This window comes from Eleutherodactylus coqui, chromosome 1 (genome assembly GCF_035609145.1).
Source record: "Eleutherodactylus coqui strain aEleCoq1 chromosome 1, aEleCoq1.hap1, whole genome shotgun sequence".
In the NCBI taxonomy this organism is placed as follows: Eukaryota; Metazoa; Chordata; class Amphibia; order Anura; family Eleutherodactylidae; genus Eleutherodactylus; species Eleutherodactylus coqui.
This window is the reverse complement of record NC_089837.1, coordinates 531,334,188-531,351,782: the sequence shown is the minus strand read 5'-3', so window position 1 is coordinate 531,351,782 and position 17,595 is coordinate 531,334,188. Positions and strand designations below refer to the sequence as shown.

Below are 17,595 nucleotides of genomic sequence, written 5' to 3'. Positions count from 1 at the left end.
TTCCATGCCACAACCAGTGCTGATCACAGCATGTAAAGGGTTGATGGGTCACCGTGGCATACGATCGCTAGCAAAAGCGATAATACATTGCAGTACAGACCTGCTGCAACGCATCCTCGCAGCGATCGTATGGTCGGGGGTTCAAGTCCCCTACAGAGACAGAAAAAAACTGTATATAAAATTAGCAGTAAAAAACAGAAACACCTTTTTTCCCACTTTCCAATTTTTAAAATAAATGAAGCGCCCATTTGGCGTCGCTGCGTCCGTGACGATCCCTACAATCATACCCTGCACTGAATAAAAATGTGAAAAATAATTACAAACAGCGGAAACACATATTGTGTTCGTTTTGTCACCAAAAACGTGATTAAAAAAATAAATGTATGAATCCCACAGCTCGCCACGTGAAGAGCGTCCACCGTGTGGCTGCGGGGGGACCATAAAGACGGAGAAGAAGATCCCCACAACGGCTCCACCCCCACCAGAACAGGCGCCGTCATTAATGGGTTAAAATAAGCCGCCAGCTGGAAGCAGCATTTGGCCCCGCCTCCATGCATCACGTTACCCGGAAGTACCTAGGGGTATAGGTGCCGACGGTAGCGTCCAGCCAATGAGCTTGCAGTGGGCGGGGCTAGTCCGGAATTGCTTCCTGTCTGCGCTGTGTAGGCCGCCATTGTCCGGAGCTCCGTCAGCCTTACCGACACCTCAAGGACCCCGCGGCGAGGAGATCCGGAGAGCCGCTCCATGTCTCACCATCAGGCGGCGCCCGCCAACCACTGGTGAGTCATGGACTGAGGCTGTGCGCCCCCTAGTAATGCAGCCGCCGACGGCAGTGGTGGAGGCCCCCGGCTCTGCCTCCCCCAATGACGGTAAGCCGGCAGACTCCCCCGTATGTCAGTAGTGGCTTAGACCACACTGAACCCCCTCCCCCCACCTTGTGGTGGTAGTGGTGGCAGGCAGCGCCCCCTCCTGGCTGGGGCAGTAGTTGTGTAGTGACGGCGCTCCGGTCATCGCCTCGCGCTCCTGTGGTGGCGGCAGGCAGCGCCCCCTCCTGGCTGAGGCAGTAGTTGTGTAGTGACGGCGCTCCGGTCATCGCCTCGCGCTCCTGTGGTGGCGGCAGGCAGCGCCCCCTCCTGGCTGAGGCAGTAGTTGTGTAGTGACGGCGCTCCGGTCATCGCCTCGCGTTCCTGTGGTGGTGGCAGGCAGCGCCCCCTCCTGGCTGAGGCAGTAGTTGTGTAGTGACGGCGCTCCGGTCGTCGCCTCGCGCTCCTGTGGTGGCAGGCAGCGCCCCCTCCTGGCTGAGGCAGTAGTTGTGTAGTGACGGCGCTCCGGTCATCGCCTCGCGCTCCTGTGGTGGTGGCAGGCAGCGCCCCCTCCTGGCTGAGGCAGTAGTTGTGTAGTGACGGCGCTCCGGTCATCGCCTCGCGCTCCTGTGGTGGCGGCAGGCAGCGCCCCCTCTTGGCTGAGGCAGTAGTTGTGTAGTGACGGCGCTCCGGTCATCGCCTCGCGCTCCTGTGGTGGTGCTGGCAGGCAGCGCCCCCTCCTGGCTGAGGCAGTAGTTGTGTAGTGACGGCGCTCCGGTCATCGCCTCGCGCTCCTGTGGCGGTGGCAGGCAGCGCCCCCTCCTGGCTGAGGCAGTAGTTGTGTAGTGACGGCGCTCCGGTCATCGCCTCGCGCTCCTGTGGTGGCGGCAGGCAGCGCCCCCTCCTGGCTGAGGCAGTAGTTGTGTAGTGACGGCGCTCCGGTCATCGCCTCGTGTTCCTGTGGTGGTGGCAGGCAGCGCCCCCTCCTGGCTGAGGCAGTAGTTGTGTAGTGACGGCGCTTCGGTCATCGCCTCGCGCTCCTGTGGTGGCGGCAGGCAGCGCCCCCTCCTGGCTGAGGCAGTAGTTGTGTAGTGACGGCGCTCCGGTCATCGCCTCGCGCTCCTGTGGTGGTGGCAGGCAGCGCCCCCTCCTGGCTGAGGCAGTAGTTGTGTAGTGACGGCGCTCCGGTCATCGCCTCGCGTTCCGGTGGTGGTGGCAGGCAGCGCCCCCTCCTGGCTGAGGCAGTAGTTGTGTAGTGACGGCGCTCCGGTCATCGCCTCGCGTTCCGGTGGTGGTGGCAGGCAGCGCCCCCTCCTGGCTGAGGCAGTAGTTGTGTAGTGACGGCTCTCCGGTCATCGCCTCGCGTTCCTGTGGTGGTGGCAGGCAGCGCCCCCTCCTGGCTGAGGCAGTAGTTGTGTAGTGACGGCGCTCCGGTCATCGCCTCGCGCTCCTGTGGTGGTAGTGGCAGGCAGCGCCCCCTCCTGGTTGAGGCAGTAGTTGTGTAGTGACGGCGCTCCGGTCATCGCCTCGCGCTCCTGTGGTGGCGGCAGGCAGCGCCCCCTCTTGGCTGAGGCAGTAGTTGTGTAGTGACGGCGCTCCGGTCATCGCCTCGCGCTCCTGTGGTGGCGGCAGGCAGCGCCCCCTCCTGGCTGAGGCAGTAGTTGTGTAGTGACGGCGCTCCGGTCATCGCCTCGCGCTCCTGTGGTGGTGGCAGGCAGCGCCCCCTCCTGGCTGAGGCAGTAGTTGTGTAGTGACGGTGCTCCGGTCATCGCCTCGCGCTCCTGTGGTGGTGGCAGGCAGCGCCCCCTCCTGGCTGAGGCAGTAGTTGTGTAGTGACGGCGCTCCGGTCATCGCCTCGCGTTCCTGTGGTGGTGGCAGGCAGCGCCCCCTCCTGGCTGAGGCAGTAGTTGTGTAGTGACGGCGCTCCGGTCATCGCCTCGCGCTCCTGTGGTGGCGGCAGGCAGCGCCCCCTCCTGGCTGAGGCAGTAGTTGTGTAGTGACGGCTCTCCGGTCATCGCCTCGCGTTCCTGTGGTGGTGGCAGGCAGCGCCCCCTCCTGGCTGAGGCAGTAGTTGTGTAGTGACGGCGCTCCGGTCATCGCCTCGCGCTCCTGTGGTGGTGGCAGGCAGCGCCCCCTCCTGGCTGAGGCAGTAGTTGTGTAGTGACGGCGCTCCGGTCATCGCCTCGCGCTCCTGTGGCGGTGGCAGGCAGCGCCCCCTCCTGGCTGAGGCAGTAGTTGTGTAGTGATGGCGCTCCGGTCATCGCCTCGTGTTCCTGTGGCGGTGGCAGGCAGCGCCCCCTCCTGGCTGAGGCAGTAGTTGTGTAGTGACGGCGCTCCGGTCATCGCCTCGTGTTCCTGTGGTGGTGGCAGGCAGCGCCCCCTCCTGGCTGAGGCAGTAGTTGTGTAGTGACGGCGCTTCGGTCATCGCCTCGCGCTCCTGTGGTGGCGGCAGGCAGCGCCCCCTCCTGGCTGAGGCAGTAGTTGTGTAGTGACGGCGCTCCGGTCATCGCCTCGCGCTCCTGTGGTGGCGGCAGGCAGCGCCCCCTCCTGGCTGAGGCAGTAGTTGTGTAGTGACGGCGCTCCGGTCATCGCCTCGCGTTCCTGTGGTGGTGGCAGGCAGCGTCCCCTCCTGGCTGAGGCAGTAGTTGTGTAGTGACGGCGCTCCGGTCATCGCCTCGCGCTCCTGTGGTGGTGCTGGCAGGCAGCGCCCCCTCCTGGCTGAGGCAGTAGTTGTGTAGTGACGGCGCTCCGGTCATCGCCTCGCGCTCCTGTGGTGGCGGCAGGCAGCGCCCCCTCCTGGCTGAGGCAGTAGTTGTGTAGTGACGGCGCTCCGGTCATCGCCTCGCGCTCCTGTGGTGGTGGCAGGCAGCGCCCCCTCCTGGCTGAGGCAGTAGTTGTGTAGTGACGGCGCTCCGGTCATCGCCTCGCGCTCCTGTGGTGGCGGCAGGCAGCGCCCCCTCCTGGCTGAGGCAGTAGTTGTGTAGTGACGGCGCTCCGGTCATCGCCTCGCGCTCCTGTGGTGGTGGCAGGCAGCGCCCCCTCCTGGCTGAGGCAGTAGTTGTGTAGTGACGGCGCTCCGGTCATCGCCTCGCGCTCCTGTGGTGGTGGCAGGCAGCGCCCCCTCCTGGCTGAGGCAGTAGTTGTGTAGTGACGGCGCTCCGCCTGCGTGTGGCGCTCCGATGGGGGGACCGGTTCTGGAATCTCTTCGGCGTCCCGCGCTCTAACTCCGTTTGTTGGCGGGGTTAAATCCGTGTCTCACAGCTGCGGGCCGGGGGGCCGGGGTCACAGGGTCTTATTTTCAGTGGAAATCTGGCCTTTTTGCTGCAGTGAAAAACTGCGAGATTTCTGCGGGGAAAGCGCAGCTGCAGCACCGAGCCACGAGCCTTGGAGCGGCCGGGCCACATGCTTTTACGTTGCGGCCGGCGCTCCCAATAGAGAGGAGCGCGGCCGCAACGGGGGGAAAAAACACATGCTGTTGCCGTGGAATCCGCGCCGCAGTGCCGGCTTTGCTGTCTGTAACCGTACCCCGGGGGTTCGCTGCCGGTGGGTGCGCAGCGGACGCCGCCCTCCTACTGGTCACTGAACCTCACCGCAGCTGCTGTGTGTGACCGTACCCAGGGGGATCGCCGCCGGTGGGTGCGTAGCGGACGCCGCCCTCCTACTGGTCACTGATCTAGCGTGTTCGGACGGCCCTATCACGGATGCACCCAGCGTAAGACATGTTAGGTGGAGGAGGGATTTCTTTACCCTCCATTACACCGGTGAGCTGCGGGCACAACATTCTAACAACCTTATGGCTATCTGCGATGTTTTCGGCGCTGGCGAGCTCTCGTGTTGTTGTTTGGGGCCTCCTGCTGCGATACTTTGTTAGCATTCGTGCGTTTACACGTAACAATTGTCGCCCACTGTCATTGTTTGGATGAACTTTGAGTGGCAGTCGTTGCGTGTAAACGGGCCATTCGTGTTTGCCCCAGTGTACCTGGCGGTGTGCTTGTAGCGGCACGTGGCACAGCACTGTATAATACGCCCCCTATAACCTGTCCTTGTTGTCAGTCTTACAGGTTGCCTCTATCAGGTCGTTCAGACCACCGGGCTGCAAGGGTCCAACGTCCTGAAGCTCCTCCCAGTACTGAAATCGAAGGACAATCCAATCCCTGCGGTGACCTCTCCACAAACGCCCAGCAGCGCGCCAACACTAAATGTACCTGCGGCAGTTATATCCTCACCACCACCACCACCGGTCTCCATCATACCCCGACGGCCCGGTCCTGTGAGCGTGCCCCTAGTGCAGGCGCCCACCTTGGGGAACTATATCATCGCGGCGCGGAATAATCTCACCAACACGCTCCACATTGAGAATCCCTTCCCTCTGAGTCCGGAAACCACCTTGTTTTTGGATAACAGACAACTGACTCTTCCGACAAATTCCGTGCCGGGAAACCCAACGCTCATCATGATGAACAGGAAACCGGTCAGTCCCGTCAAACCCATAACGATGTTACCCCCCGGGCACTCCATCCAGATCCCCTCCCACGCCGAGGTGCTCTCTGTTCCCGTGTCCTCCCTGCCCCTCTCCATCCAGCAAAAAATACTGTCCCAGACCAGCAGCACAGACTCCAAAAAGCTCCCCACCGTCATCTACGTCTCCCCGGTGAACACCATCAAGAACAATAACTACAACGCCCCGCCTCACTCCACCCCAAATACCTCCAGTGTGACCTCCGGAGCAAAGTCGCCGCCGCAGCAGAGGCCGCCGTTCAGCGGGAGTGAAGCTCCTAAAGGGCCCATGAAGTGGGTCGTCCAGCAGAACCAGGAGTCCGCCGCCTGCCTGGTCCCCATGAGGTCCTCCACAGACACGGCCTCAAAGATTCTACAGATGCTGTCAAAAACAAAGATGGAAGAAATCAACCTGAACAACTCGGACCGCTCGAAGGTCGTGCAAATAAAGGAGAACGCGCTGGTCATGTGCGAGGATAAAATATTCTTCTTAACCAAAAAAGGTGCAGATCTCACGGACACGGGGAGTAAAGATCCCCAACCTCCGCAGTACTGCTCACCAGGCAAGCCGCCGGCACCGAGCGAACCTGTGAAAGACTTGGCCAGTAAAGCAGTCAAAGTAGTAGCTCCCAAAATGAAGCCGCCGCCTCCTCCTATCACGGAAGAGTCGGTCCAGTCCAACGTGGTCAGTACTGCCAAACCCAAAAGAAAGAGTTCCACGCCTCGAGCCGTGAGAGACGACCCGAACATCATATACATCACGGATGATGACGACTGCAGTCAAGTCTCTGCCAACCCTCGGGACGTCCCATGGCCGTCAAATCCCACCGGCGCCTCCACGGTAAACGCTGCTAATAAAGGTGACGCTGCGAAGAAATACTATCAGGTGGGTGTAAGATTAATACTGGATACATGAATGCGTGCGTCCGAGGCCGTGAGCGCGGTTATGGCGCCTGCTCTCCAGCTCTCGCTTTCTTCTAGAGAGTTGTCTCTCTCGTCTTGCACAATCTATCTCCTATTATCACCCATTTCAAGGTTCAACAGCGGATACAACAAATTACCCGGGAGCCGTTGGCTACTAAACTGAAGCATTTAGGAGCCCAACTAAAATTTTTAGACCCCAAATTTAAATCTGTAACACATTACCCATCGGTCGGCGGGGGGGGGGGGGGGGGGGAGGGGCCTCTGTTAGAGCTGCCGCTGCTGAATTCCGTTAAGCATTTCAGTCCGCAGAATGCATATTTACATCATGGAGTGCAGAGCTTGTGTAGATTGTGAGTCAATCCGGCTTCTTTTCACAGTCTTCACCCCACCCCCACAGCCACGATCAGCATATACGCTGATCACAGCTGTTAACTCTTTAAATGCCCTGAACACTATTCAGGGGTCTCACACAACCCCCACCCCTTCCCCTACGCAAGGTGCCGTTCAGTTGCCAGGGCTTCTATGACTGATTGTCTGCTAGACTGCCTGTCAGAACACCCTAGGATGCAATACTACAGTACTGCATTACACTCTGAGTGACCAAACGATCGCAAGTTCGAGTCTCTTGTGGGACTAAAAAATGTAAATGAGTTTTTTTTGTTTTTTTTTTATTTGATAAAAAGGTAATGACTAACAGATCGCTCTGTCTTGGTCCGATCTCATGCAGGAGCTCCTCTGTGATGGAGGGGAATAAGGAATGACAAATACAGGGAGATTAATGTCCCCTTGGGGAGTTTACTCATTTGTAGGTTATTGCTGTTATGTATAATCCTAGTTGCTGGAGGCCCCGGCCTTCAGGGTCCCATTAGAACATACTGTGTACTCCTGCCTCTACCCCTTCTGCGTCGGGATCGGTTGGGCGTTGTTGATCCCGCTGTTTTAATCTTTGTACTCTCCTTTTTTTTTGTTTTTCACCTCAAAAAGTTAATAAAAGGAGAATATTCAAAAAAATCTGACTATTTGGTATCGCCACCTCCGTAACGTCCGGTCTACCAGTTCTGCGTTATTTAGCCGCGCAGGGAATGCTGTGAGGGACAAAAATACACATCAGATTTAGTCATTTATATTTATTGTTTGGTCGGCCCGTCTCCAAGGAAAAAGTAGTTGGCAATCAAAAAGTTAGATGTACTCCAAAACAGTACCATAGAACTTAGAGGGCGTCCTGCGAAGAACGAGCCGCTCCAACCCTGCGGACGGAGGCATCCAGGAAGTCATGATAGTCAGAAGATGACGGCCGAAAATGGATATTTTCCCAAAGATTGTATCGCTGTAATCGTTCCGACTCGCAGGATAAACTTATCATTTTTGTCGCAGTACGTACACCATAAGAAACACCCAAAGACGGCAGAATTGCAGGGTTTTTTTTCTATTTCCCTCCACTTACACATTTTTAAGCTTTCCAGTATATTCGGTACATTAAACTGTTGCCCGAGTCGTACCGTTCCTGGACAGCCCTTTCCCCATGCCCTAACATAATGACTCTGCTCTCCCCACTCCCGCTGTGTTCCGCGTCGGTCCCCCGCTCTTGTCTGACAGTTGTAGCCCCGCCCCCTCTATGGGACTTCACAGGGGCTGCAGCCAATGATGATCAGCGATCGCATAGGCGTGCCAGGTCGGCAGCCCCTCGATGTTAGGTACCTCTGGAAGAGCGCAGCATGGTGCTCGGGGGCAGGACGGGCCAGAGAGGACAAGTTATCTGGTTTTCTCCCACATTACTGTGGGCGGCGCCGCCTCTCGCCTTCTGATTCCTTCTTTTCCACTTTCACCCCTTGAGGATCCCCCCTCCCCTGTTCCTCCCCTGTTGCCGTCGCTCTGGGGGTGTTTTTTGTGGGATGAGTTGTGTTTTTCAATGGTATTATAATGTACTGAAAAACATCTATTTGGGTTGAAATGGGGAAAAAAACGCAATTCTGCCATCCTGCGGGCGGCCCGCTGTTCAAGGCGTACAAACTGCTGCAAAAACGCCATTGTCTTCTGTTGGCCGTGTGATTACACTCCAGGCACGAGGCCAAAGCTATTTAGTTTTTCTGTACTATTAAAAAAAGCTTCCTGTCTCCTCGGTACAGTTGTGCGCGGGTAAAGCTTATTGCTCACACAGTATAATGTAATACCAGAGTATTGCAGTATATCGCTTTCTGACAGGCAGTCGATTAAGCCATGCCACAGGCATGCAAACCAAACAGGACCTCACAATCTCTTTGCGAAGGGGGGGGGGGGGGGGGGGCGTTTTGGAATTTGTCAGAATTGACATCTGCATTTTAGGGTGTAGCAGCTGCGATCAGCGGTCGACTGCTCCCACCTACTGCTGGATTCAGCCACTGTCATTGTACGCTGCAGCAGTGATCAGACCGCCCCTGCGGAGCAACTCCACATCCAGCGTCATCTCGCGTACAGAAGTGACCGCAGACTACTGCAGAGCAACACAACATCATCTGTATTCTCTGCACAAGTGATCAGACCACCCCTACGGACCAACCAAACATCCAGCTTCATCTCTCCCTGCAGAAGTGCTCAGACCCCGCCCCTGCGGAGCAACACGGCAGCTGTCTTATAAAGTAATCTCTCCTCAGACGGCCTGTGTGGAAATGGGCCTTTTAAGATCTATCCAGGCCTGATGTAGTCTGTTACCAGTTGCCATACGGATGGTTACTCGGCTTTCCACAAACCCTGAATGGCACATAAATTGTCATTATGTTGAGTCCCTTTTGTGCTGCACTGCTTACATGCAGGTGTAAGAACTATAGTAAGGGCTGAACGGTTCTGGGGGACCCTGATACAATGTGTACATGGGATATCTAAGTGAGTATATTATCCAAAAATGACATTTCTCTGCCAATTAAAGGGGTTGTCCAGGAAGGTAGAATCCTTACTCTTGCTAAGAGCGGAACAGCCGGCCCCCTACGGCCGCTGAGAGTCCATATCCCTTGGCCCATTGTCACTGGTATCAATACCACAGGTCTGCGTAAGGATTCTGCCTCCGGACAACCCCTTTAGCTCCCATTGACTGCAGAAGCCATAAAGCGCATACCCCGCTGCATTGTCCCTACAGGTAGGTAGTGTCTCCAACATGGCCGCTCCAGACCGTGACCGTTTATAACTCGCCTGTGGTGTATCAGGCTGTAGACATTTTATTCTCCGTCTGCCTTCTTGCAGCTGCAGCCAAAGTTGGAAGAGGTGGAAGTGACGGCTGCGAAGACTGACGGCAGCTGGAGGCTGGAATATGGCTTGTTGAAGAAAGAGAAGATCATCCTAAGGAGGATTCCCCTGATCCAGGCGGAGGATCCCCCGAGTCCTGCTGTGAGTAATGGCTGATCGTTACCGCTGTGTTTGTAGCTGCCTCTTGTTTAGGTCCATCCTGAGGCCTCGGATGTAGAGCTGCAGTGCGGTTAGGATCAGGAAAGCTTCGGGAACGGCCTTACTGACTAATAGTTGGGATCCCGTCCTTGGCTAGAACTACTTTTAGGGCTTCTTTGACTTTTATTTTTAGCAAAATGGCCATCCCTGTGAAAAAACTAATGAAGGTGTTTATACGCTCCTCTCCCTGCTTACTGCTGTGTCCAGCGCCACCGCTCTGGGTTCCCCCTCCGGCGTAATGTTTACAGGCTGCAGCAGCCTGTGTACTGCATGTGCCCGGCTGCAGCAGCCAATGACGAGGCTCGGCACTCAGTCGTAGATGTTTTGTTAAAGGGGTTTTCTGGTACTAATAAAAAAAAAAAAATAATACTAATAATGAGCGCAGGGAAGTTAATGGTGTAAAACAGAAGAAAATGGACTCCCCCCTCATGGTGGCTTCAGTCTAGTGCCTGGCTACTGCTGCCCTCTCCACTAAAGCAGGCATCAGTGATGTCCCATTCATCACTCTGACAGCTGCAGCCAATAGCTGGCCTCCGGCCGCCATGTTTGGTTTCTTCTTTTACGCCATTTCCTGCCCTGGCGCCTTTTTTTTTTTTCTCCAAGTTTCGGGGAGCGTCTTGCTGGGGCCGCCAGGATGTAAGTCTTGTGCGGTCCTGAGCGGTCTACAATCTATGGTAGCACTGGAGGGTTGGTCGATGGAGGTAGTCTGGGTCCTCTGAGATTGACGCTCGCCTTCAGACTATAATAAGAGACGTCCCTTCCTTGGGGTCAGCAGCGCACCCCCACTGACACATGGGGAGGCCCTCGGCTGTGCGCCCTATAGATGGTGCGTTGAGGCGTTTGCTGGGCGGCACACTGATCCTTCTTAGGAATGTTCTTGCCTGAGCCGGCAGATGCTTAACCCCTTGTGGCCGCGGCCGTTCTGTCTTCTTCCCGCCCCCCTCGCTGTCGGACGGTTTCTTGTAGTTAATGAACTGAAAAACTTTTAGACCTTTCTATGTGGAGTGAAAGGGGGAGAAACGCAGTCTGGCCGTTCCCCGGGGTCTTGTTTTTACAGCGCACACACGATGGCATCCATGCCGGTCGCTGCGATTCCGATGATAAACGTATTTAGATCTTTGCTGCACTAGTCTAAATATATATATATATACACACATAGCTTTTGAAAGAAGTCTCCTCCTATTCCGGCCCCCAGAGCTCTACTCTTCCATGCCTAAAGCTGGGTCTCCCCAATCTTCTATTGGTTCCTTTTTCATACAACGTCTTGATGGCTTTTTATTTAAAGAAATCTTTTTTGGGGACCGTTGGACCAAAAATGTACAATTCTGGTGGACCTTTATATTATTATAAATATGGGGAAAAGGGGTTAAATAAAAACAACCTGTAACTGTCTGCACCCTTTCCTGCTCTCTGTGCCCCGTCGGCGGCGGTATCTCGGGTCGACTCTTCTTGGCGTATGAAGTCGGATGCACAGAAGTCTATAGAAGTCTATGTGTCCATCTTCCGCTCTAGAGGAGAGCTGACAAGTTCGGGGCGCGGAGCACTTCTCTCCTTGATTGCAGCACTCGGTGGTGGTCTTGGCATCGGGGACCCCCAGTGATTAAAACTTCTATCATGTCGTTAAGTGCAATTGCTGTTTAACCCCTTCACGCCCCACGGCATACATTACGTCCCGGTCAAGTGGGGCTTATAGAGAGCGGCCGCTGTGGATGCTGCCTGTCTTTGACAACTAACAGCTGCGATCAGCATGAACATTGAGCATGGTGGTTAACCCTTTAAACGTCTGTCAATTCTGACAGTTGCATTTAAATACCTCGATTGGTATTAAGGGGCACCAAACCCGTCCCCCTGCAATCAGCTGGCAAGGGGTCGTTCAGTTGCCATGTTAGCTTGGGGCCTTCGGCAGGTATATCATTATACTGCATGAGTGATCCAGCGATTGCAAGATCCAGTCTCCTGTAGGGACTAAAAAAAGTAACGAAAAACAAAAAAAAAGATTAAAATTCTAAACTTTTTTTTTCTAATTAAAACAAAATGGGGGGGGGGGGGGGCATACTCTCATGCTGCAGATCTGCCCCTCCTTAGCACAAGCCCTCGTCTTACTATTGCATATTTTTGTATCTCAGTTTGTCGTTCACTTACAGAAAGCAAAACTTATAAAACTAGTGACAATCTCATCCAGAGGTCGACGGCCGTCCTGACCTGAACTTGTGCCTTTTGTCCCCTCGCAGGATCCACAATTGCATCTATCAAAACGAAGGTCCTCCAGCAGCCCGACTGTGACCGCTTCAAAGAGGCAGAAGAGCGCAGAGGAGGGCGGTGCGAACCCCGCCAATCTGGAGTCTACTGACCCTCCATCCGCCTCCACTGTACCGAGGGAGGTAAATCCTCCTGACCCCAGCGAGAGGTCCGGCTTCACTTGGTCACCAACTTACTACGGGGGCGAAGCTTCTTATCCTCCGGACATTGCAGACTTCCAGGCCGACCAGGATGTGGCAGGACCCTTCACGGACGTCTCACTACCAAGTCAGAGATTTCACATTGACTCTATGTACGCCGATGAGACCACCAAGGATGAAAAGATCCAGAGACTTAAGGAAGTGTTAAAGGAGCGTGAGAAGGCGCTGGAAGCTCTGCGCCGCCCGAAGACTTAGAAGCCCCGATGGTGACCAACAGACAGTCGGTGGCGCTAACTTCTTAGTGTCTGTGTTTCTTGGGGACCACAAGAGGGCGGCAGCTCGATACTATTTGTAGTCTTAATGCGGCCGTCGACCTGCCGATAATTTTGTTAGTCCTGACTGAAGACCTGCCTCCACTGAAACACTTTCCCCCCACCACCCATGTATTACACCAGTGCGTGTGCGAGCGCCTTCACCTTAATGCTGATCGCGGGGCAGCCATTTAAATGGCAACTTCAAGAGGCGGATCCAAGTGACTGATATGTGCCACATAAAGCTGTTCGGGGGGAGTATTGTGGTCCTTTTTGTTGACCCCTCTCCCAGTGTGACTTCCTCCATCTGTGAACTACTTGAATGCCAAATTTCTCAAACTTTCTGATACTGTTCTAATTTTGTATTATCTTAAAGGGAACCTGACCCCTCCGATCAGCACCGTAAACTAAGGGCCCTTCTCAACAGGACGTTGGTCGGGGGGCTGATGCACCAAAAAGTCGTCCCATTAATGATGGCTCTGGTGCTTTTACACAGGAGCAATCCTCATTATCGCCTCCTGTCCACGGGCGCTGGGTCACTGCGTTATCTGTGGTGATAATCCGGCCGCGAGTAACGCAGTGGAATCTCTCCATAGACTTAACTGTGGAAAGCGCAGCCCGACAAACGCGAGCGGAGAATCATTGCGATTCTCCGCGGTGAGCCTGTCATTTCTCCTCCTGCTTCCCCTTGGTGGAATATTGCTAGTGATATTCCGCCTCGCCCGTGGATAGGCAGTCTAAACGGCGGCGGAGTGGGTTTGAGATCTCTACCATCATAGTAAGCGGTCCTAGATGTTTACACGGCTGCTTGTCTGGTCATCCTTCAGTTTCTGCAGGCATTAAAACAAACAAATGATTAGTTCCTTCCGTCGCTCCAGCATTTCCGCTGAATAATAATCATTGGGGATCCAGTGAGGATGTGACCGATTATAGGTAAAAGGGCCCCAAGTTCAGAGAGCCGAGGGAGGCCATGTTTATATTCACCAGCTCCTCTACAGTGGCCGCCACGTCCACGCGGTCGGACAATCCGCTTCTCTTCAGAGCGCTGTGAGGTCTACAGGTCGGCCGTGCTCGGAGGTCTACAGAGCGGTGCTGTCCGGCGTGGCAGGTTCCCCCTGAATATCTGTGATTGAACAGATGTCTATTCGCTGACCGCACATAAGCCGGGGTAATCCTACCAGAACACCTCTTGGGCCTCAGTCACACAGGCCCCTGTGCGCTGTGTATTACGCAGGGCTGAAACCCCTTGATCTTACTTTTTTTTTATGCACTTGAAAAACTTGCATCATGTCCAATTTTGGTCCATATTAGGTACAAAATAGGCCATTAAAGTAAATCTGCATAGGACGTGTTTATTCACTGTGTTTGCGCAGAAGATCAGTGGGGCGTCTTGCCTTTTTTTTTTTTGTGTACATAAAAACACGTGTCCAAAAAAACTGCAATATGCAGGGAATACGCAGAGTTTCGGTCCATGATGATGCTCTCGGAGGTGCTTGATTTTTAGAAGAACGGTCGTGCCATGTAAGCTGGGGCTGCTCAATGTCTGAGGCATTCCTGTTTACTGAACAGGTAGAGCGATCATTGGCCGTCACTCGCTCTTGTGTGAAGCACAGGAACGATAGCCTGGCGGTAGTCCGTGGGGCGCTTGTGGGCCTGGCGGTAGTCCTGTGTACCTTTTCAGCTACCTGGTGCAGATTTTTCCATGCACACATGAGGACTGATACTTCTGGCCGTGGACGAATTATTGAACAAGAGGAAAATCCAAGTGCCGATCGCCGCTGCTGGAATGCAAATCCGTGTCTGAAATCCACCTGCAGATTTTTTTTCCTGGAGTTTTCCATTGGATTTTATCTGAACGCACCCTAAAACTCTTTGTAGCTCCCAATGGATTGTCTATACTGGGTACAATTGTAACAAACCCGCAGCTTTCAAGCGTTGGACATCCCTACGTGTCCTCATCATGAGGAGGTAAACGGTGTTTCCATCCACTAACTGTAAGGAGGAATCGTAAAATCAGGAGATGTTGGACCAGTCTTTGGGCAGCTTGACGCAGGCGTCTTACTGGCGTATTTCTGTGTCCGTAACCCGGTGTGTCCCGGGTTGACTGCTGGTCTGTTGATTTGGACCCAGACTACGATGCTATAAGTTAAGAGCAGTAGCCTGGCGGTTGGTCTGGGACACTTGGCCGTAATACAGATGCGTACGTTTTCTAATAACACACATGTGAAGCTGAGCAGAGAGAAGGCGGCAGAACTTACACCTCAAAGTGATAATTCCCTGTAAGGCTGAGCAAAAATGTCCCAAAGATAGAGCCGTCCACTTCCTCCGGCGGAACGTCTGTTGCACAGTGGCCCAGCTTTATACTGCAGGCTGAGTCTTACTGAAGAGAATGGTCCTCGGCCCGCAGTACATCAACCCTTTAAAGGGGTTTTCCAAGCAGCGCCGGCTGTCAGTACCTTTAACTACTTGGGCACCACCACAGAAAATATCGTGGTCATCTGATTGTCTTGCTACGACTGCATCCAGAGCACTTTTCTTCTTGTGCATATTGATGGGAGTTGGCACCCCTCTTTACAGAAGCCATGTTGTATAAAAAAGTAAAAATAATATAATCCAGACTACATTTATTTGCGAAGTTAAATTTGTCCTAAAGGGGTTGATCAGAATGACAGGAGCCCCCCTCTAAGTAAGGGCCTAATCGAGATGAGACAGTGCATAGGATGATAGGGGTGAAGGAAAAAGGGTGGGTTGAACATCTCAAAAACGAGAAGAAAAAATGGTAGATTAGACTTAATCGGCTTTTTAGGAAGTCTCCACAACGGCACACCTATGAGCGCTCTCCCTGATATTCCTGATGGCAGGAATATGCAGAGAGGGTTACAGCGCCGCCCCTTTACCCACTCTCCTCAGTGGTTGATAATGGACAGACAAGGGTTGGAGCGTAACTGAAGTACCTACCTATAGTGGTGCGCTTAAGAGTGTAGTAAAGTGCTCCTTGCTGTAGAAGGTGTAATTGGGATTTCGTGCCCGAGGTTACTAGAAAGTTTTGTTTGGGGTGAGAGAGGAGTTCTATCTGGTACCATTTTATAATTTTGGGCAGCCAGGCATGCTCACAAAGCTGTACCCATCTCTTCTAAAAGGCTTGCAATCTCGCCCCACTGGGATGGCATCATGCTCTTGATCTTTGAGGCTCCCCCTGATTGTGGTTGAAGAGGACTTGCTCACACGGGGTTTTATTCTGGATGTGTAGCTCTAGGTGACTCAGCCGTTGAGCGTTCTGGTCACACACGTGGTTGCCATGCCAGGACTAAACGGGCTTGTGGCTGCCTCCTGCGTTTTCTTCAGGAGGCTCTCTGCTTTCGGTCCACAGCGCCTCCAAAAGTATGGACTTGTGCTAAGCCAATTTTGCCACTGGGAGGTCCACCTTAGGCCCAACCTCCCAGTCAGTGCAATCCTCTGAGGAAGGGACAGCACCTTTTAATGCCCCTGGAGATGAAGGAGCCTGTCTTGGGTCTACTCCATTTCTTCTTCATCAGCTTCTGAATTTTGGATCGGGAACATGTGTTTGTGTCTCTTGCCCATCCCCCTCAAAACTTCATCCTGGATGGTTCTCATTTTTTTGGTTTTTTTTGTTGTTGTTCCTTCGTATTAAGGGTAGCCCTGACTGCCTTGAGTAGCTCACTTAAGTCTTCGGGATTAAAGAGGAATTTTTCGTCATCCTCGTTATTTGAAGACTAGTTTCAGATTTATGTCCTCCTTACCCATCTTGGAACAGAGGAAGTAGGTGGTGGTGCTTCCTGGGACGCTTGGGCTGAGCGGAACTCGTGGCCTGATATGCTCCATCAAGCCGCCAGATTCTTCTTTAATAGTTTGGACTAGGCATAACTAGCACAACAGCTTGGGGTCTGCTGGCGGAAACATTTTCACGTAAGCTGCGTATTTTAGCAGGAAAAAGATATAAATGTATGTATACAGATACGTTAGTTTTCATGAGGCAACCAACGGACTTACAACACCAGGGGTAACAGCCGGTTCAGGGACATCCGACACTGGAGTGCTCCCCTATAACCACCTTGGCCCTGATAAGAAAGAATCTGGCTTGGGATAACTGCCCCTGCAGCAACCCGGGAGACTAACCTCAGCAAGGGAGAACAGCGCCTGCTACCTCTGAGCCGTGGGATCTTCAATCTTCATGCCAGCAACTCCTGAGCCCCAAGCACCTCTTTCGTACCTACTGGCAAGACAGAAAATGGGGGGAGCTGTAACCGTCCCTGTGTTCCTGCCCTACCAGGTGGAGGCGATCTCAGGTAGTGCTGACGGGAAGAAAGAGGGGCAGCCGCCTGGAGTGATGCTGTGGCATGCTAGATCAGCAAGGGGGACATCTGGTATGGTGGCTTCTTTCAGCTTGGTATACTGGTAGGCCAAGGGCAGCTTAGTGTTGGGTAGATGTGATGAAGAGGAAGGCTTGGGTCCTTGTAGAATTGCGGCATGGATCGATGTGTGGTGACATCTGAGCGCTCTACTTCTTTGTAATATTTCAGATTAAACCCCTGGAGCCGAATCCTGGGTATTTGATGAGCATCTTGTTAGCGCCCCTCCTGTGCGCTGACAGTATTGTTATTTTGTATTATGTCCTTCACTTTTGCATCAGATTGGGATTTGTTTTTTCTCCTTAAAATTTGTATCATAAGACAAAAAACCCAAAAGATCCATTAAACCTATTTGGTTTGAAATTTTGTTAGCCCCTCGGCAAATTTGTCTTCATATGTGAGGCCGCGCCCATAGACCTCACGTATGTGAGGCCGCGCCCATAGATCTCACGTATGTGATGCGGCGATACAGATCCTGAAGATGGCGGCACCGCAGTCCTCTGAAAAGGAAAGGAAAACCAAAAAACTTTGCAACAATTCATTTGTGTGTCTTTTCCTGCCTCAGTCATGGCTAAACATGATGTACAGGGATGTGGTGGCTCTCCCAACAGCAGGTTGTTTAACCCCTTAGTGACCGGGTTTTTTTGCTTTTTTCCATTTTTGTTTTTTTCCTACTCCCTTTTAAAGAAATCGTAGCTCCTTTATTTATCCATCGACGTCGCTGTATGAGGGCTTGTTTTTTGCGGGACGAGTTGTATTTTTCAATGGCACTATTCCATATAATGTACTGAAAAACTTTTTAAAAATTCTTAGCGGAGAGAAATGGAAAAAAAAACGACATTCCACTATCTTTCGGTGCGTCCTGTTTCTACGGCGC

General features: G+C 53.5%; 1 protein-coding gene across 1 annotated transcript; it reads left to right on the top strand.

Moving 5' to 3' along the window:
- The first annotated feature begins 640 nt into the window (after positions 1-640).
- On the top strand, positions 641-17,081 carry LOC136590991 (ligand-dependent nuclear receptor-interacting factor 1-like). Its single transcript, XM_066588459.1, has 4 exons — positions 641-779; positions 4,857-6,186; positions 9,438-9,581; positions 11,870-17,081. Exons 1-4 carry the CDS (start codon positions 745-747, stop codon positions 12,290-12,292), a joined length of 1,932 nt encoding a protein of 643 aa, XP_066444556.1. The 5' UTR covers positions 641-744; the 3' UTR covers positions 12,293-17,081.
- Positions 17,082-17,595: the final 514 nt, after the last annotated feature.